The 24,584-nt window shown below is 41.1% G+C and overlaps 1 protein-coding gene across 4 annotated transcripts in view; it reads right to left on the bottom strand.

Moving 5' to 3' along the window:
- Positions 1 to 24,584, bottom strand: part of BLM (BLM RecQ like helicase) — a 101,236-nt gene that overhangs the window by 25,094 nt on the left and 51,558 nt on the right. For all 4 annotated transcript variants that reach the window (XM_024232808.3, XM_054531879.2, XM_024232809.3 and 1 more), the window contains 5 exons: positions 23,525 to 23,623; positions 23,169 to 23,317; positions 8,507 to 8,613; positions 6,360 to 6,520; positions 658 to 853 (listed from right to left, as the gene is read on the bottom strand). In XM_024232808.3, coding sequence (XP_024088576.2) covers positions 658 to 853; positions 6,360 to 6,520; positions 8,507 to 8,613; positions 23,169 to 23,317; positions 23,525 to 23,623 — 712 coding nt within the window. The remainder of the gene's footprint in view (positions 1 to 657; positions 854 to 6,359; positions 6,521 to 8,506; positions 8,614 to 23,168; positions 23,318 to 23,524; positions 23,624 to 24,584) is intronic.

The following is a 24,584-nucleotide window of genomic DNA, read 5'->3' as shown; positions in this document are numbered from 1 at the left end:
TGGAATTCTATAGGTAGTCAGGCTATATGTATTCATTGGAATGATAATTACATCCTATTGTTGACTGAAAAAAATCAGGTCATTATATATATAAAGTATGTATAATATAATCCCATGTACATTTTAAAATATGTGCATTTGGAAAAGGTACATACCAAATACAAGATATTGCCTGGCTCTAATGGGAGAGGACGGATGAGACAAGAGAGGCTATGGGGTGGTGGGGAGGGGTTCAGCTTGATTGATTGTGTTTTATTTCTTAAACCAGATGGTGGTATATGACAGCTCATTATTTTCTCCTTTTTATCTTCCTGCATGTTTGAAATGTGTGTTACATGCAAGAATGCATGCAGAAATTGGGTCTGAAAGGATACAAAGGAAACCAATAACTAGAGTTATTTTTGGGGCAAAACTACAAGGCATGGTTTGTAAATTTTCTGCCTTGTACACATCTGTATCATTTGAGTTTTACATAATAAGCACTTACCACTTTTATAATAAAAATGAACTAAAATAAAATTGCCAATCTGTATAAACACCTCTATTTTTCTATGATTATTTAAGGAAAACTGGACCGGAAGTACCACAATAGCAGCAGTAGATTACTATCATGAGACCGAAGATGATAGAATGTCTCTACAATGGAGCCCAGCTTACTCATTATAAGTCTTTTCAGTCTGGTCACATCATGATAGGTATAGAAAAGCAGGCAGTGAGACATTTCCCCATCTCTTCCAGCTCTGCCAGATTCTTGGTAGTAACCCTCCATAGATTTAGGGAGAGATGCATGAATCACAAATCGCACGTCCGGTTTGTCAATCCCCATTCCAAATGCAATTGTAGCACAGATAACCTGATATAAAAGCAAAAGCTTATTAGATTCATAAGGCACAGACTTCAAGGAACATTTTCCTAATACATGCTTCTAAAAGCTCTATCATTTGTTTTACTTTAAAATGCATACTACATAACAACCTAATATCTTAACTTGGTCCCACTATTTAGTATAACTAATATGAGTTTTTATACTGATAACTTGCAATTCCATTAAAACCCAAGAAGGTAAAGAGAAGCTCAGCGTGGCAGGCACTTTCTTGTATGACTTGGCATTCTCATGTAAGAAAGCCAGAATCAACTGCAGTCAGCCCACGATGTGCTGCCACTGTTCTCTGTTTTTGCTACTGAGGTGTGGGGGGTGTTGCTCACACAGTCATGATATCCAGGTCAGTGATCATAAGCAATGTGTTGCTCAGGAGCTCCAGGGTGTTCCCAGGGCTCCTCAGAGGTCACTGCTGCTAGTTCCTCCAATGGCTCAGGAACAATGCGTTCTTACCTGCTCCACTGCTTATCATCAGTTTTTCCAATGGCACCAGCTGATCACACACCAACTCCTTCTATTCATCAGCTGATTAAAGTCAAAGCTTGTACAATCTTAATGGAAACTCATGTGGGTAAAAGTCTGAGAGCTACTTATACCAAAAAAAGGAAAAACACCAGGGACTGTAGATCTTAGCCCTTACAAATTACTTAGTGGAAGCAAGGTGACAGTTCACTCTCAGGAGCTTGATAAATCAGTTTTCAAGGATATCCATTTCAGTTGCGAATTTAGGACCTAGTTAACCCAGACCAAAATGTTATATCTCCAGGCAAAATTACACTTCACAAATAAAACTGCAAGTTTTTTTTAGCACTTAAAAAAATGAATTGCTACTGCAAGAACAGTATTTCAAAGGCATCTGAAATATCTGGCAGGCAGACTGAGGCTAATGACATGATTTCAGTAACTGTGAGTACCAGCAGAAGGAATTGCAAGCTCTGGAGTATGTGGACAGTAAAGGGGTACATTTATCAACATCAGGAATGGCGGTGAGTGGCCTGCACTCTCGGTTAGTCACCCATCTACATTTACGGCACTCTGATCAAAGGCAAATCTCCTTGGAAACAGAAAGACTATTGTAGCTTCTAGTGATGGAGAGCAGGTGGAAAGGCTGCACAGCAAGATGTGTCAGCCGACAGGTCCAGAAGCATGACCCACAGAGTTCCATGAAGTCCAGGTGCATCTCCGAGTATCAGGGCAGGCACAGGGCCATGAGGCATCGCCTGCAGCCTCCAGATGAGGATGTGAGGCTGCCAACTCTTTCTGAAAGCTCTTATTTCTTGAAATTGGGAAAAGTGGCTTTGTTTAATTATGATTTCCTTCTTTATTTCTGTGCTTTTAAAACTTCAAGCCACAATCATTCTTTGTGAAGAATAATGGCCAAGTTTTATTCCATCTCATGAATCTAACGAAATCAAGTCTGTCGAGCTGGTGTAGGCTAATATTACATTCTGACTGTAAGGACTGATTAGTCTGAGAGCAGAAATAATTAGATTTTTATAAACCCCTCACTATTTTTTAACCATATTTTTTATCAAAGTTATATATGTATCTCTCCACTGTAGATTATTTATACTATACATAACCATTTAAAGCACTTGAAAAAAATAATTCTTTTTTTTTTTTTTTTTTTTGAGACGGTCTGTTGCCCAGGCTGGAATGCAGTGGCACGATTTTGGCTCACTGCAACTTCCACCCCAGGGTTCAAGCTATTCTCCTGCCTCCGACTCCCGAGTAGCTGGGACTACAGGTGTGCACCAGCATGCCAGGCTAATTTTTGTATTTTTTGTAGAGACGGGGTTTCACCATGTTGCCTGGGCTGGTCTCGAACTCCTAGGCTCAAGTGATCTTCCCACCTTGGCCTCCCAAAGTGCTGGGATTACAGGTGTGAACCACTATGCCTGGCCCTTTCCTGCAAACTTTTTCCTTATCATGTATTGTTTTTACATGTTTTCCGGTCAGTTCTGTTCCACTGATCTGCCTATAATGTACTGCAAACTAGTGTTCCTGTGTTATTAGGTTTTTTGTCAAACTCTCTTAGTTATTTTCACTTGAATATTCTTCCAGGCAAACTTTAGAAAAAGTTTATCAAAGGGAAAAAAAAAACAAACAAAAAAACAAAACACTGGCATTTGGGTTAAATATATAAACTAATTTGGGAAGACTGAAATCAGTATTTCAGTGAAGACAAATGAGTGATATATTTCTGAACTTTTTGCATATCTGAAAATGACCTTTTGTTGGTTTCAACATAAATGACAATGAGCTGGGTATGAAATTCTTCAGTCCCAGTCTTCCTTCTTCCAATTCTGAAGACAGTCTTCTATTATTTTTGTTACATATTTGTTATGTATTTATTTATAACACACTTATCTGTTTCAATTATCCTGCTTTCTTGCTTGGGTACACTTGCTGTTCTTAGGCTGAATCCTTACCTCCTGTTGTCAACAAAGATAATTTCCACCCCACCCCATTTTAATCTCTTTTTTCCCTTGCATTCTCAAGCTACTCACTACATCACTGATTCTATTGTCTCCACTGAGACTGAGTCATTCCATTTGTGTCTTAATATATAATTCTGCTCTTAGTTTTGTTTTTCTTATTTGGATAAGCTGAATTTTTCTTTCTTTTTTTTTTTTTTGACATAGAGTCTTGTTCTGTTCCCCAGGCTGGAGTACAGTGGCACGATCTCGGCTCACTGCAACCTTCAGCTCCCAGGTTCAAGTGATTCCCCTGCCTCAGCCTCCCGAGTAGCTGGGACTACAGATGCCCGTCACCACGTCCGGCTAATTTTTGTATTTTTAGTAGAGACAGGGTTTCACCATATTGGCCAGGCCTGGTCTCAAACTCCTTGATCTCAGGTGATCTGTCCACATCGGCCTCTCAAAGTGGTGGGATTACAGGGGTGAGCCACTCCACCTGGCCATAAACTGGATTTTTATTTCTCCCTTCATCTCACCCTGTGATCTTCTTATGGAAGTTGTTGCTAGTTCACGTATATCAAGTCTTCTTATATCTTTCTCGGGATACTAAACTGATATCCTCTAAAATTTTCTGTTTTCCCAGAGAAAACAATTTTGAGAGATATTTTTCCTCTGAATCTTCAAAGTAAATACTTTTTCCTGAGCTGAAACTTTTCATTGGCTCCAAGTAATTATTAGTTGTTTTGTTGAAATTATTCCTTACATTTAGAGGGATCTATCCAAGGCTGGCATTTACCACAATAAGAGATGCTTAAAGTAGGCCGGGTGCAGTGGCTCACGCCTGTAATCCCAGCACTTTGGGAGGCCGAGGAGGGCAGATCACAAGGTCAGGAGATCGAGACTCTCCTGGCTAACATGGTGAAACGCTGTCTCTACTAAACATACAAAAAAAATAAGCCGGGCGTGGTGGCGGGTGCCTATAGTCCCAGCTACTCGGGAGGCTGAGGCAGGAGAATGGTGTGAACCCGAGAGGCGGAGCTTGCAGTGAGCTGAGACCATGCCACTGCACTCCAGCCTGGGCGACAGAGTGAGACTCCGTCTCAAAAAAAAAAAAAAAAAAAAGAGATGCCTAAAGTATTCTCAGCTTTCCTCCCCACCCACCTGGGTGACGGCAAATTTCTCATCTCGGAAACAGATGCCCAATATTGTTAGTTGCTAGGGAAATGCAAATCAAAACCACAAAGAGGGCCAGGTGTGGTGGCTCACATCTGCCATCCCAGCACTTTGGGAGGCTGAGGTGGGCGGATCATGAGGTCAGGAGTTCACGACCAGCCTGGCCAATATGGTGAAACCCCGTCTCTACTAAAAATACAAAAATTAGCTGGGTGTGGTGGCGCGTGCCTGTAGTCCTGGCTACTTGGGAGGCTGAGGCAGGAGAATTGCTTGAACCGGGAGGCGGAAGTTCCAGTGAGCCAAGATTGCACCACTGCACTCCAGCCTGGGTGACATGAATTCCTTGCTTGAATTATTCACATGTGTGGTCTTCCATGTAAAAAAAAACCACAAAGAGATACCATTTCCCACACACAAGGATGAATACATTAAAAAAGCTGGACAATAAAAAATATTGGCGAAGACGTGGAGACACTGGCACCTCATACATTGCTGGTGAGAATGCAGAACTGCAGAGCCACTTTGAAAAGCAGTTTCACAGTTCCTCTAAAAGTTAAACAAAGAGTTGCCATTTGACCCAGCAAGTCCACTCCCAGGTCTCTACCCAAGAGAACTGAAAACATATGTCCATGGAAAAACTTGTACATGAATGCTCACAAAGCCATTATTCATAGTAGCCAAGAAGTAGAAACACATCGGGGACGGTGGCTCACACCTATAATCGCAGGAATTTGGTAGGTTGAGGCAGGATTATCACTTGAGCCCAGGAGTTCAAGACCAGGCTGGGCAACACAGGGAGACCTCGTCTATACAAAAAATAAAAAAATTAGCTGGGCATAGTGGTGCACCTGTGGTCCTAGCTACTTGGGAAGTCAGAGGACTGTTTGAGGTACAGTCTGCAGTGAGGAGAGATCATGCCACTGCACTCTAGCCTGAACGAAAGAGTAAGATCCTGTCTCAAAAAAAAAAAAAAAAAGAAACGAAACAAGCCAAATGTCTAACCAGCTGACGAGTAGACAAAAAAACTGTGTTATATCCATATAACAGAATATTATCTGACCATAAAAAGGTATGAAGTACTTATATATGCGAAAATATGGATAAATCTTGAAAAAATTATGCTAAATAAAAGCAAACAGGCCAGGCGAGGTGGCTCATGCCTGTAATCCCAGCACTTTGGGAGGCTGAGGCAGGTGGATCACTTGAGGCCAGGAGTTCGAGACCAGTTCGAGTCTCCATTAAAAATATTAAATACAAAAATTAGCCAGGCATGGTGGCGCACATCTGTAATCCCATCTACTCAGGAGGCTGAGGCAGGAGAATCACTTGAACCTGGGAGGCGGAGGTTGCAGTAAGCCGAGATCCCTCTACTGCACTGCAGTCTGGGCGACAGAGTGAGACTCTGTCTCCGGAAAAAAAAAAAAGAAAAGTCACAAAGACCACATACTGTATGATTCTATTTACATGCAATGTACAGAGTAATAAACTCTAGAAACAGGTTAGCAGTAGTTAGTAGATTTGTGGTTTCCAGGCATTAGGGGGTGGGGGAAGTGACTGGGCATGAGGTTTCTTTTTATGGTGATCAAAAATTCTGGAATTACATAGTGATGATTATTGTACAACTTTGCAAATATACTAAAAAGTACTAACTTGTTTGCTTTGAAAGGATAAATTTTATGATATGTGAATTATATCTCAAGCAGATTTTTTTTTCTGAAAGAAAAAGCAACTTTAGAAGTCTCAAAGAAAATCTGTTTTTTAAATTTCAGTCTTATTTTGATGTTTACTACCTTCAAGGTAAAAACAGTTTGCATTCTACACGTGAATGTTTGATTATATGCTATAAAATATTATTTTTATTATTTGCTTATCTTTAAAAATGTTACCTGACAGTCATCCTGATTAATCCACTTCTGCTGCACTTCATCTCTGGCAGAATCACTGAGGCCAGCATGGTAAGCAAGAGCAGCGAGCCCATCTCTCTGTAATGTGTCGGCCATGGTGTCACATTCTCGCCTGGAGAGGCAGTAAATTATCCCTGAATCATCTGCCAAGAAACCAAGAGTACTGAGAAACAAGAATTTTTAACATAAACAGCAACACAATTTACACTATGTTTTCAGAAATACATGAACCATAAATAGATCTCCCGTAGTGTTCTTATACTGCTGGAAGACCACACACGTGAATAATTCAAGCAAGGAATTCATGTGCGCTGGAAATGAGATGTGGCTTTTAATCCTGTCGCTGCTAATGACTCGTGAGGTGGACCTGGACGAACTCTGGGCTCTACTTCACACTAGATACATGTGGGTATAAAAAAGCCATCCTTGGCCGGGTGCGGTGGCTCATGCCTGTAATCCCAGCACTTTGGGAGGCCAAGGAGGGCAGATCATTTGAGGTCGGGAGTTTGAGACCAGCCTGGACAACATGGTGAAACGCTATCTCTACTAAAAATACAAAAAAAAATTAGCCAGGTGTGGTGGTGGGCACCTGTAATCCCAGCTAGTCAGGAGGCTGAGGCAGGAGAATCACTTGAACCCAGGAGGTAGAGGTTGCAGTGAGCTGAGATCGCACCACCACACTCCTGCCTGGAGACAGAGAGAGACTCAGTCTCAAAAAAAAAAAAAAAAAACCAAAAACCATTCTTGCACAAACTTTGTCAAAAGCATATGGCAGTATGTATCAAGAGTCTTAGAAATACCTTTGACTCAGTTTCCTTCTGGGAAATTACTCTAGGAAATAAAAAGTGATACAAGGACATAAAAGTTTTACTTCAAACTTTAAAAATTACAAAGATTTTAATGAGCAACATTAGGGAAACAAAGGCAACTGTGAAATAAAATATACTATAACTATCAAAAGTGTTTTCTAAGTTTTTAAAAGACATGGGAAAATGCTCATGATATAGAAAGTAGATTAAGGGTAGAAATGTATATAGTATGCTAGTAGAAAAAAATGCATAGAAAAATACTGGAAATTAATAACAACATGATAACAGTGATTTTGCTCATTGAGTGATGTTTGTCTTTTGTTTCTTCTTTTTGTTGCTTTCTAAATTTTCTTTTTTGTTTTTTGAGACAGTCTTGCTCTGTCGCCCAGGCCAGAGTGCAGTGGCACAATCTCAACTCACTGCAACCTCTGCCTCCCGGGTTCAAGCAGTTCTTCTGCCTCAGCCTCCAGAGTAGCTGGAATTACAGGTGCGTGCTACCACGTCTGGCTAATTTTTGTAGAGATGGGGTTTCACTATTTTGGCCAGGCTGGTCTTGAAATCCTGACCTCAAGTGATTCACCCACCTCGGCCTCCCAAAATGCTGATTACAGGCGTGAGCCACAGTGCCTGGCCATCTAAATTTTCTTTAATGAGCATATATTATATTTATTATTATGTGTGTTGTTTTTAGAAATGGAAATTAAAAGATGTTAAAGGAAAAGTCATCTCTCTGTGACTGAGCCAAAGGTCTAGATATACACATGAAGCTATTGACATTAGCTGCCTGGGGGAGGTGGGCCTGAGCAGGGAAATCACTGACTTTTTCTTGGTAGATCTCTACTGACTTATTTGTCCACACAAATATGTATACTAATTTCTAAAAAATATAATAGAAATACAAAAAATATTCTCCATGGAAAAGTGGAAAGGGGGTTACGTGGAAAACTACTATGAATTTCAGAATCTCATTTTAGTTAATATAACTCAAAGGCAGATAGGCTTGGGACAAGGCACTAAAACAAAAAGCTGTATAATTCAAACACTGATAGAAGCCTGAGGAAAGACATTGAAACCAAAGTTATAATATATGTGTGTAGGAGGGAGTATTTAATATATTTTTGTAGAATTTATTGTTATTAAACCAAATGAGATTTTATAATTTCCAGAATTGAGAGAGTTGCAATAGTCTGCTCTATAAAGAGCAAGTTAGTGCTGTCATAATGCAAAAAGGAATGTTTAATATGCAATTTTATATATCTTATTGTGGTACTAAAAAGACATTTGTTACTTCTAGACAGCTAATCGCATGGCTGTACTCACATGGGTGGTGCTTTCTGATCCATTCTAGGCAATCAAATGCCACCTTTTTAGGCTTTTTCGGTAATACATAGTATTTCAGATTATGTCTGTTAAAGCTCATGCTAAACCTAAAAAAGTCCCAAACATAAAATTTAGTTATTATGAGAAAACATAGCTTTAGGTATTGTTATAGACTACATGTGTCCCTCTAAAATCCTAACCCCCAATGTGATGGTATTAGGAGTTGGAGCCTCCGGGAGATAATTAGGTCATGAGGGGTGGAGTTATAATGAGATAAGTGCTCAAAAATAAGTAGAGACCTTGCCGGCTCTCCCCACCCGCATATGTCAGTATACAAAGAGAATACTGCCACTTGCAAACCAGGAAGAGGGACTTCATCTGACATGAGATCTGACAGCATCTTGATCTTGGACTTCCTGGCTTTCAGAACCAAGAGAAATAAACTTCTGTTGTTTAAGCCACCCAGTCTACAGTATTCTGTCACAGCAGCCCAAGCTAATATCAAGTAGTTTTTTTGTTTTTGTTTTTTTTTTTTTTGAGACAGAGTCTCAGTCTGTCACCCAGGCTGGAGAGCAGTGGCACAATCTTGGCTCACTACAACCTCTGCCTCCTGGGTTCAAGCCATTCTCCTGCCTCAGCCTCCTGGGTTCAAGCCATTCTCCTGCCTCAGCCTCCCAAGTAGCTGGGATTATGGATGCCCACCATCGCGCTCAGCTAATGTTTGTATTTTTAGTAGAGACAGAGTTTCACCATGTTGGCCAGGCTGGTCTTGAACTCCTGACCTCAAGCAATCCACTTGCCTCGGCCTCCCAAAGTGCTGGGATTACAGGCATAAGCCACCGGGCCCAGCCTACCAAGTAGTCTTAAGTTGAATATTGTCACTAGCAGCTTACACAATAGAACACTGAAATGGAAGTAAGGCTAAGGATTAAAGAAAAGAATGGTGATGAAGAGGGAATGTTTATGGGACTAGATGACAAAAAATTAGGATTGTGGCAGAGAAAACATATAGAAAGACAAAGTAAGTCAGGAGCCCAGTCTCTTGACTCCAGGATGAGGCTGACTAAAAGCAGAGATGGTTAGAACATTATTTAAAATATTAAGGAAATCATACAGGAAATATACATATTTTTAGGCCATCAATGTTCCCAAATTTCGACCAGGTACTCAAGCTCATCCAACCCGCAGCCCATGGGCCACATGCAGCCCAGGATGGTTTTGAATGTGGTCCAACACAAATTCATAAGCTCTCTTAAAACAGTGAGATTTTTTGTGATTCTTTTATAAAGCTCATCAGCTATTGTTACGGTTAGTGTATTATTATTTTCTTGAGAGGGAGTCTCGCGCTTGTCACCCAGGCTGGAGTGCAAGGGTGCGATCTTGGCTCACTGCAACCTCTATCTCCCGGGTTCAAGCAATTCTCCTGCCTCAGCCTCCTGAACAGCTGGGATTACAGGTGCCCGCCACCACGCCCAGCTCATTTTTGTTATTTTTAGTAGAGATTGGGTTTCACCATGTTGGCCAGGCTGGTCTCGAACTCCTGACCTCAGGTGATCTGCCCACCTTGGCCTCTCAAAGTGCTGGGATTACAGGTGTGAGCCACTGCACCCGGCCAGTTAGTGTATTTTATGTGTGGTCCAAGACAATCCTTCTTCTTCTAATATGGCCCAGGGAAGCCAAAAGATTGGACACCCCGGGATACATAAAGAGCTAACTGCAGGACAGCGGAAGGAGTTAAAGCCCTACTGATCACGGTCACTTTATTTTTGTTCTTGGCCCCAAATAAAATGTGGCTGACTCTGAGACAGATGTGCCCCTCCTCTTCCTCTGGTCTACTATTCTTGCCCCATTTCCTCCCTCCCACTTCCTCAGTGAGCTTGTTCTCTCCATTATCTCCTCTCTTGTCTTTTCAGTCTGTTCTGTGAATTTTTCTTCTGTCTCTGAATACATTCTAGGACCACCCTTTCCAAAAAAAGCCTCTGTTGACCCTCTCTTCTAATCAACCTCTCTCTTTTCCTCCAATGGCAAGTTTCTCAGAAGATACTTATGTTCCCAACCAACTAACTACACATTCAGTTTCAATTATCATTATTTTCTATTCTCAATTTTGCCTCTACCATTCTGCCAAATTTTTTTTTTCAAGGCTTTTAAAACTAAAGAAAGGTGACAGAATTGTTATAGGGTCCTGCCCTCCAGGTACCCCCATTGCTCCACATTTCAATTATGTCCAACCCACAGGAGGAGAGAGAACACTGTGGAACATGGTAAGGATAGAGCACAAAGACATCTCCACGCCTGGGTAGACAGAAGAAAAGACCATAAACTGCAGAAACCGGTGTCGTGGGGGCTGCCTCTATACAGGATCAGAGGAAGAAAAGATGAGGAATAAAACCACTGGCTTTCTGTTTTTGTATCTAAATCCAACTAGATGGGCCCAAGCAATAGGCAGAAGTGATTTTGCTGCATTTGGTATATGCAAAGATTGGTCTTCTTTCAGACTTCGCTCTCTCTGGCCTCTCTGTCTATTTTTTCTTTTTTTTTTTTTTTTTTTGAGACAATCTCGCTCTGTCCCCCAGACTGGAGTGCAGTGGCGCGATCTCCGCTCACTGCAACCTTTGCCTCCCAGGTTCAAGTGATTCTCCTGCCTCAGCCTCCCGAGTAGCTGGGACTACAGGCACCCACCACCACGGCCATCTAATTTTTTGTATTTTTAGTAGAGATGGGGTTTCGCCACATTGGCCAGGCTGGTCTTGAACTCTTGACCTCAGGTGATCCTCCCGCCTCAGCCTCCCAAAGTGCTGGGATTACAGCCATAAGCCACCGCGCCTGGCCTGTATTCTACACTGTTGCTACCCTTACTGAAAATTCTCTGTCTTACAACTTTATATTCCCATGGGATTTTCTCCCTTGCATCACTGGTTTCTCCACTTCCGCCTCTTCTTCCTTCGCTCACTCCTTAAATGAGAATCACCCCACAGACATCTGGCTCTCTTCTCTTACATTATCTCCTTCAGCACTCTCACTGCTTTAAACAGCACCCAAATTTCAGTCCCAGGTGTCCCAGCTTTTGCCCTCACCTTAGACCTCTTTTCAGAGTTCTAAACCACATTTCGATATCTTTTTAGACCAGTGGTCTAAAATTGGGATGCATACATTCCTAGGGGTTCACAAAGACTTTCTGTGTATACATGAGCAAAGATCATCTTAAACAAATTCAGACCCTCAATTTTCACATCCCTTGGTTTCCCATGGGGGACTGGTTCTAGGGCCTCCTCGGATACCTAAATCCAAGGATGCTCAAGTCCCTGATATAAAATGGTGTAGTATATGTATATAACCTATGCATATCCTCCTGTACACTTTAAACCATCTCTAGATTACTTATAATACTCAATACAATGTATTAAATAAATGCCATGTAAATAGTTGCTACACTGTACTGTCAGTAACTATCTTCTGTCGTGGCGGGAGGATACAGCAGAGTATGCCTACACATCACTTCATTCATGTGGACACAGCATAGTGCTTGGTGCTCAGCAAATTCAAATCTTGCTTTTTGAAACTTTCAGAAACTATTTTTCTTTCAAGTGTTTTTGATATACAGTTGGGTGAATCTGCAGATGCAGAAACTGCAGATACGAAGGGCTGGCTGTCCTTTTTCGTAAGACTGATCTGAGAATGCTCCCACAGACAAGACATCCTGGCCAGGGGCAGTGGCTCACATCAATAATCTCAACATTTTGGAAGGCCAAGGCAAGAGGATCACTTGAGCCCAGGAATTCAAGACCAGTTGGGCAACAAAGTGAGACCCCTGTCTCTATTTAAAAAAAAGACATCCTGGACCGGCACAGTGGCTCACACCTGTAATCCCAGCACTTTGGGAGGCCAAGGCGGGCGGATCATGAGATCTAGAGTTCGAAACCAGCCTAACCAACATGGTGAAACCCTGTCTCTACTAAAAATACAAAAACTAGCCAGGCATGGTAGCACGTGCCTGTAATTCCAGCTACTCAGGAGGCTGAGGCAGGAGAATCACTTGAACCTGAGAGGCGGAGGTTGCAGTGAGCTGACATCACACCACTGCACTCCAGCCTGGGCGAAGAGTGAGACTCTGTCTAAAAAGAAAAAAAAAAAAAAAAAAAAAGACATCCTGCTTGTTTCGCCTTTCCCATTTTTCCCTTTTACAATCGTCTCACTTCCTAAAAACAAACAAACCAATCCTACTTTTCATCCATTCTGAATTTTACCACCGTGCACTGTTCCAGGATGTAAAAACCTCCAGGACACCAAACAAAGCAAATTGAAAAATAGTATGAGTGCAGGTGAAATTTTCTTTAATTAAAGCACTAGAAATCCTTGGTAGGAGGGCCTCATATCTTTAGGTGTTTCACTTATTTCTGTTAAGGGTGAAGAGTAACTAGGAACAAAGTATTTTGGCCCTTATTAGGATGTTCTGATTTCAGATATACTGAGAATAAGGTGGTGGGAATGAAGATGACCTTCACTTTATGATGTTGTTTCTTTCATTTCTATAATCACAGAATGCATTACCCTGAAAGTCTTTGAGACTACCGTTAAACAGTACTTTGATACCACCTCTCTTATGACAGCATTTCTTTGCAAAAAACTCCTAGAGTCCTTTTAGTGCTTGAAACGGCAGAATGTGTAGCAGATTGTGGCAAAAAAGGTAGTAGATTTAAGAATTGTCTAGGAATACAAATGATGAAGAAAATCTGAAAATGCATTTGAGTTGATTTGGGCTTAAGTCGGAAACAGTGCATGAGTCTCCCCACCGATAGGAATGCTATCGTGACTGGGCACAATGGCCTTATTGCTTTTTCCCACATTAAAAAAATATACTTTATTTTCAGAAAAGTGTTTTATTAATTTAAAAAAAATCTTTGGGTCAAAAAGAGAGACAAAAACAAGTGTTGGTGAGGATAGGAAAAAATTAGAACCCTCATACATTGTTAGTGAAAATGTAAAATGGCACAGCCACTTTGGAAAACAGTGTGACAGTTCTTTAAAAGGTTAAACATAGGCCGGGCATGGTGGCTCATGCCTGTAATTCCAGCACTTTGGGAGGCTGAGGCGGGCGGATCACGAGGTCAGGAGTTCAAGACCAGCCTGGCCAATATGGGGAAACCCCCATCTCTACTAAAAATACAAAAATTAGCTGGGCGTGATGGCGCACGCCTGTAGTCTCAGCTACTCAGGAGGCTGAGGTAGAAGAATCACTTGAACCTGGGAGGTGGAGGTTGCAGTGAGCCAAGGTCGCACCACTGCACTCCAGCCTGGGCTACAGAGTAAGACTCCATCTCAAAAAAAAAAAAAAAAAAAAAAGAAAAAGAAAAGGTTAAACATAGAGTTACTATATGACCCAATAATTTCACTCCTGGGTATATACCTAAGAGAAATGAAAACATATGTCCACACAAAAATTTATACATGTATGATTATACCAGCATTATTCATAATAGTAAAAAATAAAAATGGAAACAACTCAATATCAACTGATGAATAAAATGTCGTATATGTATACAATGGAATATTATTCACCAATAAACCATTAAAACATTATGCTAAGTAGACAGTCACAAAAGATCAAATATTGGATGATTCTATTTACACGAGATACCCAGAGCAGGCAAATCTATACATAGAAAGTAGATTAGTGGTTGCCTAGGGCTGGTAGGGTGGGGATGTGAGGGGAAAAGGAGACTGAACTGTAATGGGCATGGGTGTTTTTGGAGGGTGATGAAATGTTCTAAAACTCTGGCAATGGTTGTACAATTCTGAATATACTAAAAACTTTGAATTGTACTTTTTAAATATGGGAATTGTATGGTATGTGGATTATACCGCAACAAAGCTGTTACTAAAAACATCCGGCACATAATCTGAATTTCTTAAAATTTCTAGACACAATTGAAAAAGCTCAGAACTGTTTACCAGTTAATTTAGTCAAGCAAATTACTTTTACTAAAAATAATAAAAATGACATGAGATTAGAACATAAAGTTGTAGATCACGAATCCAATTAAAACCAAGACAACTATCTCTACTGCAAAAGGACTGTGGGTACTAACTGAAAGCAATATTTACACAATTTGTTATAATGAAAAAGTTAATAGACCCTTGGAGTTTATTACATGTAACAAATCTTACTCTGCCTGTTGGAAAATAAGATGTTTGGAATTACCAAATATCTAGTTACAGACAGTTCCCATCAATTGATAAATGGACAAATAAAATGCAAAATATTCATACACTGGAATATTATTCAGCTATAAAAATGAATGAAGTACTTACTGACCAACGCTACAACATGGATGACCCTTGAAAACTATGCTCAGTGAAAGAAGCCGGGCACAAACGAGAGGGACAAGATGGGGAGCAGCTGCTAATGGGTACCAGGTTTCTCGCTGGGGTGATAAAAATGCTGTAAACTTAAGATATTGGGGATGGTTGTACAATTCTGTGAAAATACAGAAAAAAAGCAACCCACTAAATTTTGTACCCTTTAAATGGATGAATTTTATAGTGTGTGAATTACATTTTAATAAAGTTTTCTTAAAAGTTAGATTCTATTGTTTCTTGTCTAAGGTTCTGCTGGATATTACCATTAAAATGGTAAATATTATCCTGTTTGGGGTGTCAAACTCATGTCTTTTCAAAGTGTTGTGTGAGGAAACAAAGTCAATTAGAGCTCAGCTTGTTGCTTTTGGAATTGACAATAGTTGTCATGGGATGTATACTAAATAGTTAATGTGAATTGAAAAATGAGGCCAGGCGCAGTGGCTCACGCCTGTAATCCCAGCACTTTGGGAGGCCCAGGCGGGCAGATCACCTGAGGTCAGGAGTTCAAGACCAGCCTGCGCAATATGGCGAAACCCTGTCTCTACCAGAAATACAAAAAATTAGCTGGGCATGGTGGCGGGCACCTGTAATCCCAGCTACTTGGGAGGCTGAGGCAGGAGAATCACTTGAACCCAGGAGGTGGAGGTTGCAGTGAGCTACAGTACTCCAGCCTGGGCAACAAGAGTGAAACTCCATCCCCCCCACCCCCCCAAAAAAGAAAAGGAAAATGAAGTCAGTCAGGAATGGTGGTATGTGCCTGTAGTCCCAGCTACTCAGGAGGCTAGGGCAGGAACATCACTTAAGCCCAGGAGTTCAAGACCAGCCTGGGCAACATAGTGAGAGTAAGACCCCATCTCCAAAACAAAAACAAAAACAAAACAAAACAAAACAAAACAAAACCCACAAAGAAAAGAAGTCTAATGTAGCAATAAAGACTGGCTTTACCAATTAGGTTATATGGTAGTCATTTCCCATTTTTGGAAAGAGCTAATCTATAGCCACAGTTTTGACAAAACTGTATTTAAAAGTATATCACACAATATGGTTGGGAATGGTGGCTCACGCCTGTAATCCCAGCACTTTGGGAGGCTGGGGCAGGCAGATCTCTTGAGCTCAGGAGTTCGAGACCAGTCTGGGCAACATGGTGAAACTCCGTCTCTACGAAAAAAACAACACAAACAAAAAACATAAAAATTAGCCAGGCATGGTGGTGCACTCCTGTAGTCCTGGCTACTCGGGGGGTTGAGGCAGGAGGATAAATTGAGCCTGGGAGGCAGAGGTTGCAGTGAGCTGAGATCGCACCACTGTACTTACTCCATCCTGGGTGAAAGATTGGGACCCTGTCTCAAAACACAACAACAAAAAAGTTATTAGAAAAGCGTATCACACAATAGAAGTATTTTGTCAAAAATATCATATTGGAAAGGTATACTGAAACTAACAGTATTTTGATTTCCCCAACTCTTCCATACATATTGGATACAGGGAACAGGATTCTTGTTGAAAGAATAATAAGACTACTTAATAGTCATTAGATAAGTATTGGTAAAGCTTTTTTTTAGGGTATTTTTCCTAGAAAAAGTAAAGTGAATAACAATTGATCTTGCTTATTTTCCCAGACAGTTTCCAATTCTTTGCTTACCACAAATTTGAAAGACCTAATTGAGCTGTCAATTGACAGATAATTAAAAATAATTTTTGATGACAGATCATTATGTAATCTTGGCATATACGTCAGAAGAAATTCAAATAATTGTTACAGCTACAAAAAATGCCTTCCATTCCCATCTACATGTTTATGTGAGCAATATTTCTTAGTGCTTACATCCATAAAAATAAGAAATATAAACGGACCCAATTCGTCCAGATATGTCAACTAAGTGAACAACAAAAGTCCTAGCTGGGTGTGGACCTGTAGTCCACACTATTTAGAAGATTAAGGTGGGAGGATCACTTGAGGCCAGGAATTCCAGACTAACCGGAGACCTCATCTCTTAAACAAACAAACAAACAAAAGGCTTATCTCATTAAGAGATACATTCTCAATCAAACAAACAAAAGGCCTATCTCATTAAGAGATACATTCTCAATCAAAATGTATGCTTATGGCCGGGCGTGGTGGCTCAAGTAATCCCAGCACTTTGGGAGGCTGGGGCGGGTGGATCACCTGAGGTTAAGAGTTTGAGACCAGCCTGGCCAACATGGTGAAACCCCATCTCTACTAAAAATAGAAAAATTAGCCAGGCATGGTGGCAAGTGCCTGTAGTCCCAGCTACTCGGGAGGCTGAGGCGGGAGAATCACTTGAACTCGAGAGGTGGAGGTTGCAGAGATCGTGTCATTGCATTCCAGCCTGGGCAACAAGAGCGAAACTCGGTCTAAAACATATATATATACACATATATATATAATAAAAACACATATATAACACATATATATTTTATATATATATAAAATAAAAACACACATATATAATACATATATATTATATATGCAGGAGGTACATAGTTTTCCAGGATTTTTTCAGGAGGTCATGTAATCAAAGAAGGTATGAAGATGGCTATCTTGGTCATCCACTCATCCCTTAAACATCCCAGGCATCGTGCATCTAAAATCAAATTTATTACTCATCTTCCTTCCTCCATTTCCATTTATGGTCAATGGTACTAGGCACCTGCCCCAGGAACTAGTATAAACTTCAACTGTGTCCACTTTTCTCATTCCATTTAGTTGCCATTCCTGCCCTCTCTCTTGACTCTGTTTCTTCCTTCCCCTTCTGCTGTACCACCAGCATCATCTCTCCTCAATGACTGCAATAGGTTCCTGAAGGGCTGCTCTACCTCTAACTTTCTGTTCTCCCACTCATCCTCTCCTCTATTCTCTTGCCAGGGTTATCACTCATCCACACAGTTCAGATCAAGCCACTTCCCAGGTTAAAGTGCCAAAAGAATAAAGTCCAAACATTTTACCATCGTTATATGCAAGACCCTCCATGATCTGGCCTCAAGCCACCTTGTCAGGGTCATCCCTTCTCTATGTTTCTCCACTTATCCAATGGATTATTCACCATTCCTTGGGCCTGACCTATACTTTTTTTTTTTTTTTTTTTTTTTTGGCTGGAGTGTAGTAGCGTGACCTCGGCTCACTGCAACCTCCGCCTCCCGGTTTCAAGCAATTCTCCTGTCTCAGCCTCCTGAGTAGCTGCGACTATAGGCACATGCCACCACACCTGGCTAATTTTTGTATTTTTAGTAGAGTTGGGGTTTCACCATGTTGGCCAGGCTGGTCTCCAACTCCTGACCTCAGGTGACCCACCCGCTTCAGCCACCCAAAGTGCTGGGATTACAGGCGTGAGCCACCGAGCCTGGCCTGACCTGTACTTTTATAACAGAAACTTCAGTGCTGAATTTTCACTCTTTGCCTGCTAAAATGCCATTCACCTACCACTTCATATAGCTGTAATAAAAAAAGACAGTAACAAGCGTTGATGAGCATGTGGAAAATCTGCAACCCCCATAAACTGCTGAAGGTAATATAAAATGATGGAGGTGGTCGGGTGCAGTGGCTCATACCTATAATCCCAGCACTTTGGGAGGTCGAGATGGGTGGATCACCTGAGGTAAGGAGTTGGAGAACAGCCTGGCCAACATGGTGAAACCCCATCTCTACTAAAAATACAAAATTACAAAAATACAAAAATACAAAAATAGTCCCAGCTACTCAGGAGGCTGAGGCAGGAGAATTGCTTGAACCCAGGAAATGGAGGTTGCAGTGAGCCGAGATTGCGCCCACTGCACTCCAGCCTGGGTGACAGAGTGAGACTCCATCTCAAAAAAAAAAAAAAAAAAAAAAAAAATGATGGAGGAACTTTGAAAACTAGTTTAGCAGTCCTTGAAAAGGTTAATCATACAGTTACCACAGACCCAGCAACCCAAGAGAAATAAAACTGATGACCACAGAACAACTTCTACACAAATGTTCACAGCAGCATTATTCAAAAAAACCAAAAAATTGAAACAGCTTGAACATCATCAAATGATGAATGGGTAAATAAAACAGAAAGTAGGATCCATAAAATGGAATATTATTTGAAAATAGAAAGGAATGAAATACTGAAACAGGCTACAACATGGAGAAACATTAAAAACATGCTCAGTGAAAGAAGTCAGTCACAAAAGGCCACATGTTATGTGATTCCATTTATATGAAATGTCCAGAATGCGCAAATCGACGGAGACAGAAAGTAGATGAGGGGTTGCCTAGGAATGAGGGAAGTGAGAAAGTAGGAATTGACTGCTAATGGGTATACTCTCCCTTTCAACAGAGACAAAAATGTTCTAAAATTAGATAATGGTGATGGCTGCACAACCTTATAAACTGAAAAAAAAAAAAAAAAGGCCATTGAAGTGTCAACTTTAGGTGAATTTTATGGTATGTAAATTTTATCTCAATACAGCTGTTTAAGCCTTTTGTTGTTGTTGTTTGTTTGTTGTTCAGATGGAGTCTTGCTCTATCACCCAGGCTGGAGTGCAGTGATATGATCTTGGATCACTGCAACCTCTGCCTCCCAGGTACAACCAATTTTCCTGCCTCAGCCTTTCAAGTAGCTGGTATTATAGGCGTCCACCACCACACCTGGTTAATTTTTATATTTTTAGTAGAGATGGGGTTTCAACATGTTGGCCAGGCTGGTCTTCAACTCCGGACCTCAGGTGATCCGTCTCCCTTGGCCTCCCAAAGTGCTGGGATTACAGCTGTGAGCCACTGCGCTCGGCTGTTTACGCTTTTATCTTTTTTTTTTTTTTTTGAGACAGAGTCTCGCTCTTGTTGCCCAGGCTGGGGTGCAGTGGTGCAATCTTGGCTCACTGCAACCTCCGCCTCCCGGGTTCAAGTGATTCTCCTGCCTCAGCCTCCCCAGTAGCTGGGATTACAGGTATGCACCACCAGGCCCAGCTAGTTTTGTATTTTTAGTAGAGACGGGGTTTCTCCTTGTTGGTCAGTTTGGTCTTGAACTCCTGACCTCAGGTGATCCGCCCACCTCGGCCTCCCAAAGTGCTGAGATTACAGGCGTGAGCCACCATGCCCAGCCTACGCTTTTAAATAAACTACTCCTCCTACAATGCCCAGTGCCTTTACGAAACTTGATCTGACCCCTCCTTGTAACAGCTGTTACTGGGGGTTCTAGCTTATCTTGTCTTCTTCAGTTCCCGCAGCTGTAATTTACAACTCAAAGCACTGCTTTCTTCTTTCTGCAATCTGACCTAGTATTTAAAGGATTCTGAAACCAGCTATCTGGGGTTTTAAGTTCTCACTCCAGCCCGTGCTAGGCAAATGAAGTTATGTAATCTCTTTGTGCCTCAATTTCCTCACCTGTAGAATGAGGAAAATAGGAGTACCTACCTTGCTTTTGTGTGGACAAGGAGGTTAATACACATAAAATGACAACAGTGCCTGGCACATTGAGTAGGCTGGATATGTAAGTGTTAGCTATTATTATTATTCTATTATAGTTAACTCTATATGCCTGTCTCTTTGCTCTCTTCCAGTTCACATTTTAAGGCTCTAAGGAAATGGAATAAAGCCTTTTTTATGTGCCTTGTATTTCCCAAAGAGGAAGAATATTGTTACAGACTGGCAGGAGGAGAGCAGCACAGGGGCTGTGGCTTCAACCTTAGGAATACCTGACTTCGCCAGGGCCACGACATAGCAGCAATTGAGCAAATTTAATCCAAACCAGGGCCTACTGGCAGAAAAGATCAGGAAACAGAGTCCCAGAAAATGTTCCTTAAAATTTCCTACTTCCAAATGCAGAGAAGTGCCATACATATGAAGGAGTCAACAGACATGCCTAAATTTTTACATTTACCCAAATTCCTCCACGTTTTTCATTTATTGATTATTACTGAGTACCAATTATGTACCAAGTGCTGGAGAATGGAAATCCACAACCTTGCTTTCCCAGGCAGATGTCTTCCCCACAGTACTAAGAAAACAGATTCAAGGTGCCTGCCTCTAAATAAATAAATATGTACACTGTTTACTCAAACATAAATCACAAATCCTATACTTACAAAAAGTCATTCAAAAGGAAAAGAAATTTTTTTATCATTTAACTATAGGCATTTGCCATTGATGTAACTGATCTAAAAGAACAGTAGATTGCATCTGGCATAAGTGGACAGAAAAATCCCAGCACTTAGGAAGGCTGAGACAGGAGGACTGTTTAAGCCAGGAGTTCGAGACCAGCCTGGGTAACATGGCAACATGGGAAGACCTGTCTCAAAAAAAAAAAAAAAAAAAAAACTGTAGAGTAGTACTTAGAGAAGCAAAGTTCTTGAAAATAGGTTATTTATTAGAATCTAAAGTATAATATGACATCTTTTTTTTGTTGTTTGTTGTTTGTTTTTGAGACAGAGCCTTACTCTGTCGCCCAGGCTGGAGTACAGTGGCGTGATCTTGGCTCACTGCAACCTCTGCCTCCTGGGTTCAAGCAATTCTCCTGCCTCAGACTCCTGAGTAGCAGCGATTACAGGCGCATGCCAGTAGGCCCGGCTAATTTTTGTATTTTTAGTAGAGATGGGGTATCGCCACATTGGCCAGGCTGGTCTCGAACTCCTGACCTTAGGTGATCCGCCTGCCTCGGCCTCCCGAAGTGCTGGGATTACAGGCATGAGCCAATGCACCCGGCCTAATATGACATCTTAAATATAGCATTATAATGCATATCAACTATAGAAGCAAAATATTTTTCCCCAAATTTAATACAAATACTCCTCTGCAAGTGAGATTAAATTACAATATTCCATTCCAAACTTTGTGATCACACATACAAAATTCTGAGGACTCTAAAATCCTTGCACTTGATTATGGTCATTAGTGCTATATAACAGTGCTACTAGCAATAAAATAATTCTAGGCTGGAACCAAACAACTTAAAGGCTGGAAGAAACCCAAAATGCTTGAATTCCTTGATTTAGATCAGATAATTTAGAAGCTGCCAGTTTAACCTGCAAAAGCTTTTGTAGCTATCTTAATCTCATGACCCATTCATATCCTTCATAAGGAACCTTCAGTTCTTCTCATAACCCTCTAAGAGATACTGTTGCTGTTCTTACTGCTTATAATATTTATAGCACCAGCTTGTCTTTATTTTCAAATGAACAAAAGCTGTGCTTTAAAAATTCACCTCAATATCCGATTCAGTCATTACTCCTTCAGGCATACCACATTAATGTTTACATCTCAAACTAAAGCGCATACTAATAAATTAGAAGAAAAAAATACTTTAACCTCGGCACAAAACAGTTGTTAAATAAACATTTGCTGAGTGAATAAACCTACCAAAGAATCCATATCTCTACAAACTCAGGTAGAAATATAAAATAATCCAGTACAGCCTAGATAAATATGTGGGGATTGGCCGGGCACGGTGGCTCACGCCTGTAATCCCAGCACTTTGGGAGGCGAAGGTGGGTGGATCACAAGGTCAGGAGATTGAGACCCTCCTGGCTAAGATGGTGAAACCCCGTCTCTACTAAAAATACAAAAAAAACTAGCCGGGCGTGGTGGCAGGCGCCTATAGTCCCAGCTACTCGGGAGGCTAAGGCGGGAGAACGGCGTGAACCCCGGGAGGCAGAACTTGGAGTGAGCCGAGATCAGGCCACTGCACTCCAGCCTGGGCGACAGAGCAAGACTCCGTCTCAAAAAAAAAAAAAAAAAAAAAAGTGGGGATTTCTTTTATAGTAGGTTTTGTTACTGAAGAATTATGGATTTGGTGGTAACAAGAAGCATTTTGTTGTTGAGAAGAAAACAAAGTAAAAAAGCTATTGGACATAGTATCTGGACTATTTTCAACATCCTGGATTCAATTGGGACCTTAGGGGGAAATGACAAAGCAGGGTCATCTTTCATTTCAAGAAGTATACTCTAGGATATATGGAATCCAAAATTAGATAAGTAAAAACTAATTTATTACTGGGACTATGCCAGGGATGATAGATACGGCATGCAATTTATCCCTACTTCCAAAGTAGGTACTGAAATGGAGTTTTAATTTCAGTAAGTGAAGAAAAGCCCAAGGACTCTGGTTCCCAAACTCTGCTGCACATTGTAATCACTTGGGGATTTTTAAAAAAATACTGGCTCTCAGCCCCAAATGTTCTGATTTAGCTGCCATCGGGTTACAACTTGGGCCTGGGGGTGGGGTGGGGTGGTGGCGTTAAAGTGCCACAGGTGATTTTAACATGTAGCAGCTCTGGCAGTCACTGCCCAGGGTTCTCAAATATGTGACATGCGACAACTTACACCTGAGGTCTGAGAATCTTCAGCTGCGTGAGGATGTCCTTCTGAACCCTGGGATTAGCTGTGGCTGTAAGGGCCATCACCGGAACAGAAGGAAACTTCTGGCGAAGCATATTCATCCTTTTGTAATCTTGACGAAAATCATGTCCCCACTAGTTGGAAAAAAAAAATACTGCTTTTCAGACTGCTTGGAGCTTCCTTCTATAAAAAGCCAACACTGCTCAATGTATTAAGAACTACCTTATTCTTCAGTAAAATAGCAGACTAGTTCACTCAATGTGGGTTTTTATTCAGTAAATGCATATATTGTTGGTAGTATGTATTTATCGGTATTTCTGGATATAAAAAACAGTATTTACCTGACTGACACAATGTGCTTCATCAATAACAAAACGTGCCAAGAGCTTCCTCTCATAGAGATTCTCCAGAGTAGAAACGAGTCTGTTACTTGCACAGATCTAGGCCAGAAATATATGAGACATTTAAGAACACTGAAACACATCACCTTATGATTCTGTGGTCTTCAAATTCCATCACAACTTAAGCTGTATTAAAACCTCCATGTAAGGCCGGGTGCGGTGGCTTACGCCTGTAATCCCAGCATTTTGGGAAGCCGAGGTGGGTGGATCATCTGAGGTCGGGAGTTTGTGACCAGCCTAACCAACATGGTGAAACCCCGCCTCTACTAAAAATACAAAATTAGCCGGGCGTGGTGGTGCATGCCTGTAATCCCAGCTACTCAGGAAGGCTGAGGCAGGAGAATCGCTTGAACTCGGGAGGTGGAGGTTGCGGTAAGCCGGCGCCACTGCACTCCAGCCTGGTAACAACAGCGAAACTCGGTCTCGAAAAAACAAAAACAAAAACACCTCCATAGAAAATTGGTTCTTATTTCAATCTATGAAGAGAATAGCAGAAGTAATAGAAAATAGCAGATCAAATTTTAGAATGTTCACCAACATTAAGCAAACAGCTTATTTAGCAGGTTAGTAGTTCTAAAACTTTAGTCTGCTTCAAGACATCTGAGGGCCACCACACATTTACACTGGCAACAGGGTTACATATCTGGGTTATATGGATGCGTGTTGGCTAGGGGAAAAAATACATATTTTATAGCTCTCTTCATAACAGGGCCTAAAAGCAATGACATCTCAGTAGCAACGAGCACATGTAGCACTCACATCTTGACAGGGACATGTCAAAAGGACAGAGAAGCCAGCTTGATAGAGATGTCTCACTGGTCACATCTAGGACAATTAGAACATCAAAATATTTGATAATTGAATGTAACTCATTGAATAAATTAAGAAGTCATGAGTTCATGCTGTTATCAATAAATATGTGGGCTGGGCACAGTGGCTCACACTTGTAATCCCAGCACTTTGGGAGGCCGAGGCGGGTGGATCACTTAAGGTCAGGAGT

This window comes from Pongo abelii, chromosome 16, assembly GCF_028885655.2.
Source record: "Pongo abelii isolate AG06213 chromosome 16, NHGRI_mPonAbe1-v2.0_pri, whole genome shotgun sequence".
Classification (NCBI taxonomy): Eukaryota; Metazoa; Chordata; class Mammalia; order Primates; family Hominidae; genus Pongo; species Pongo abelii.
Note: the sequence above shows the minus strand (reverse complement) of the source record. Positions and strands in the feature narration are given on the sequence as shown.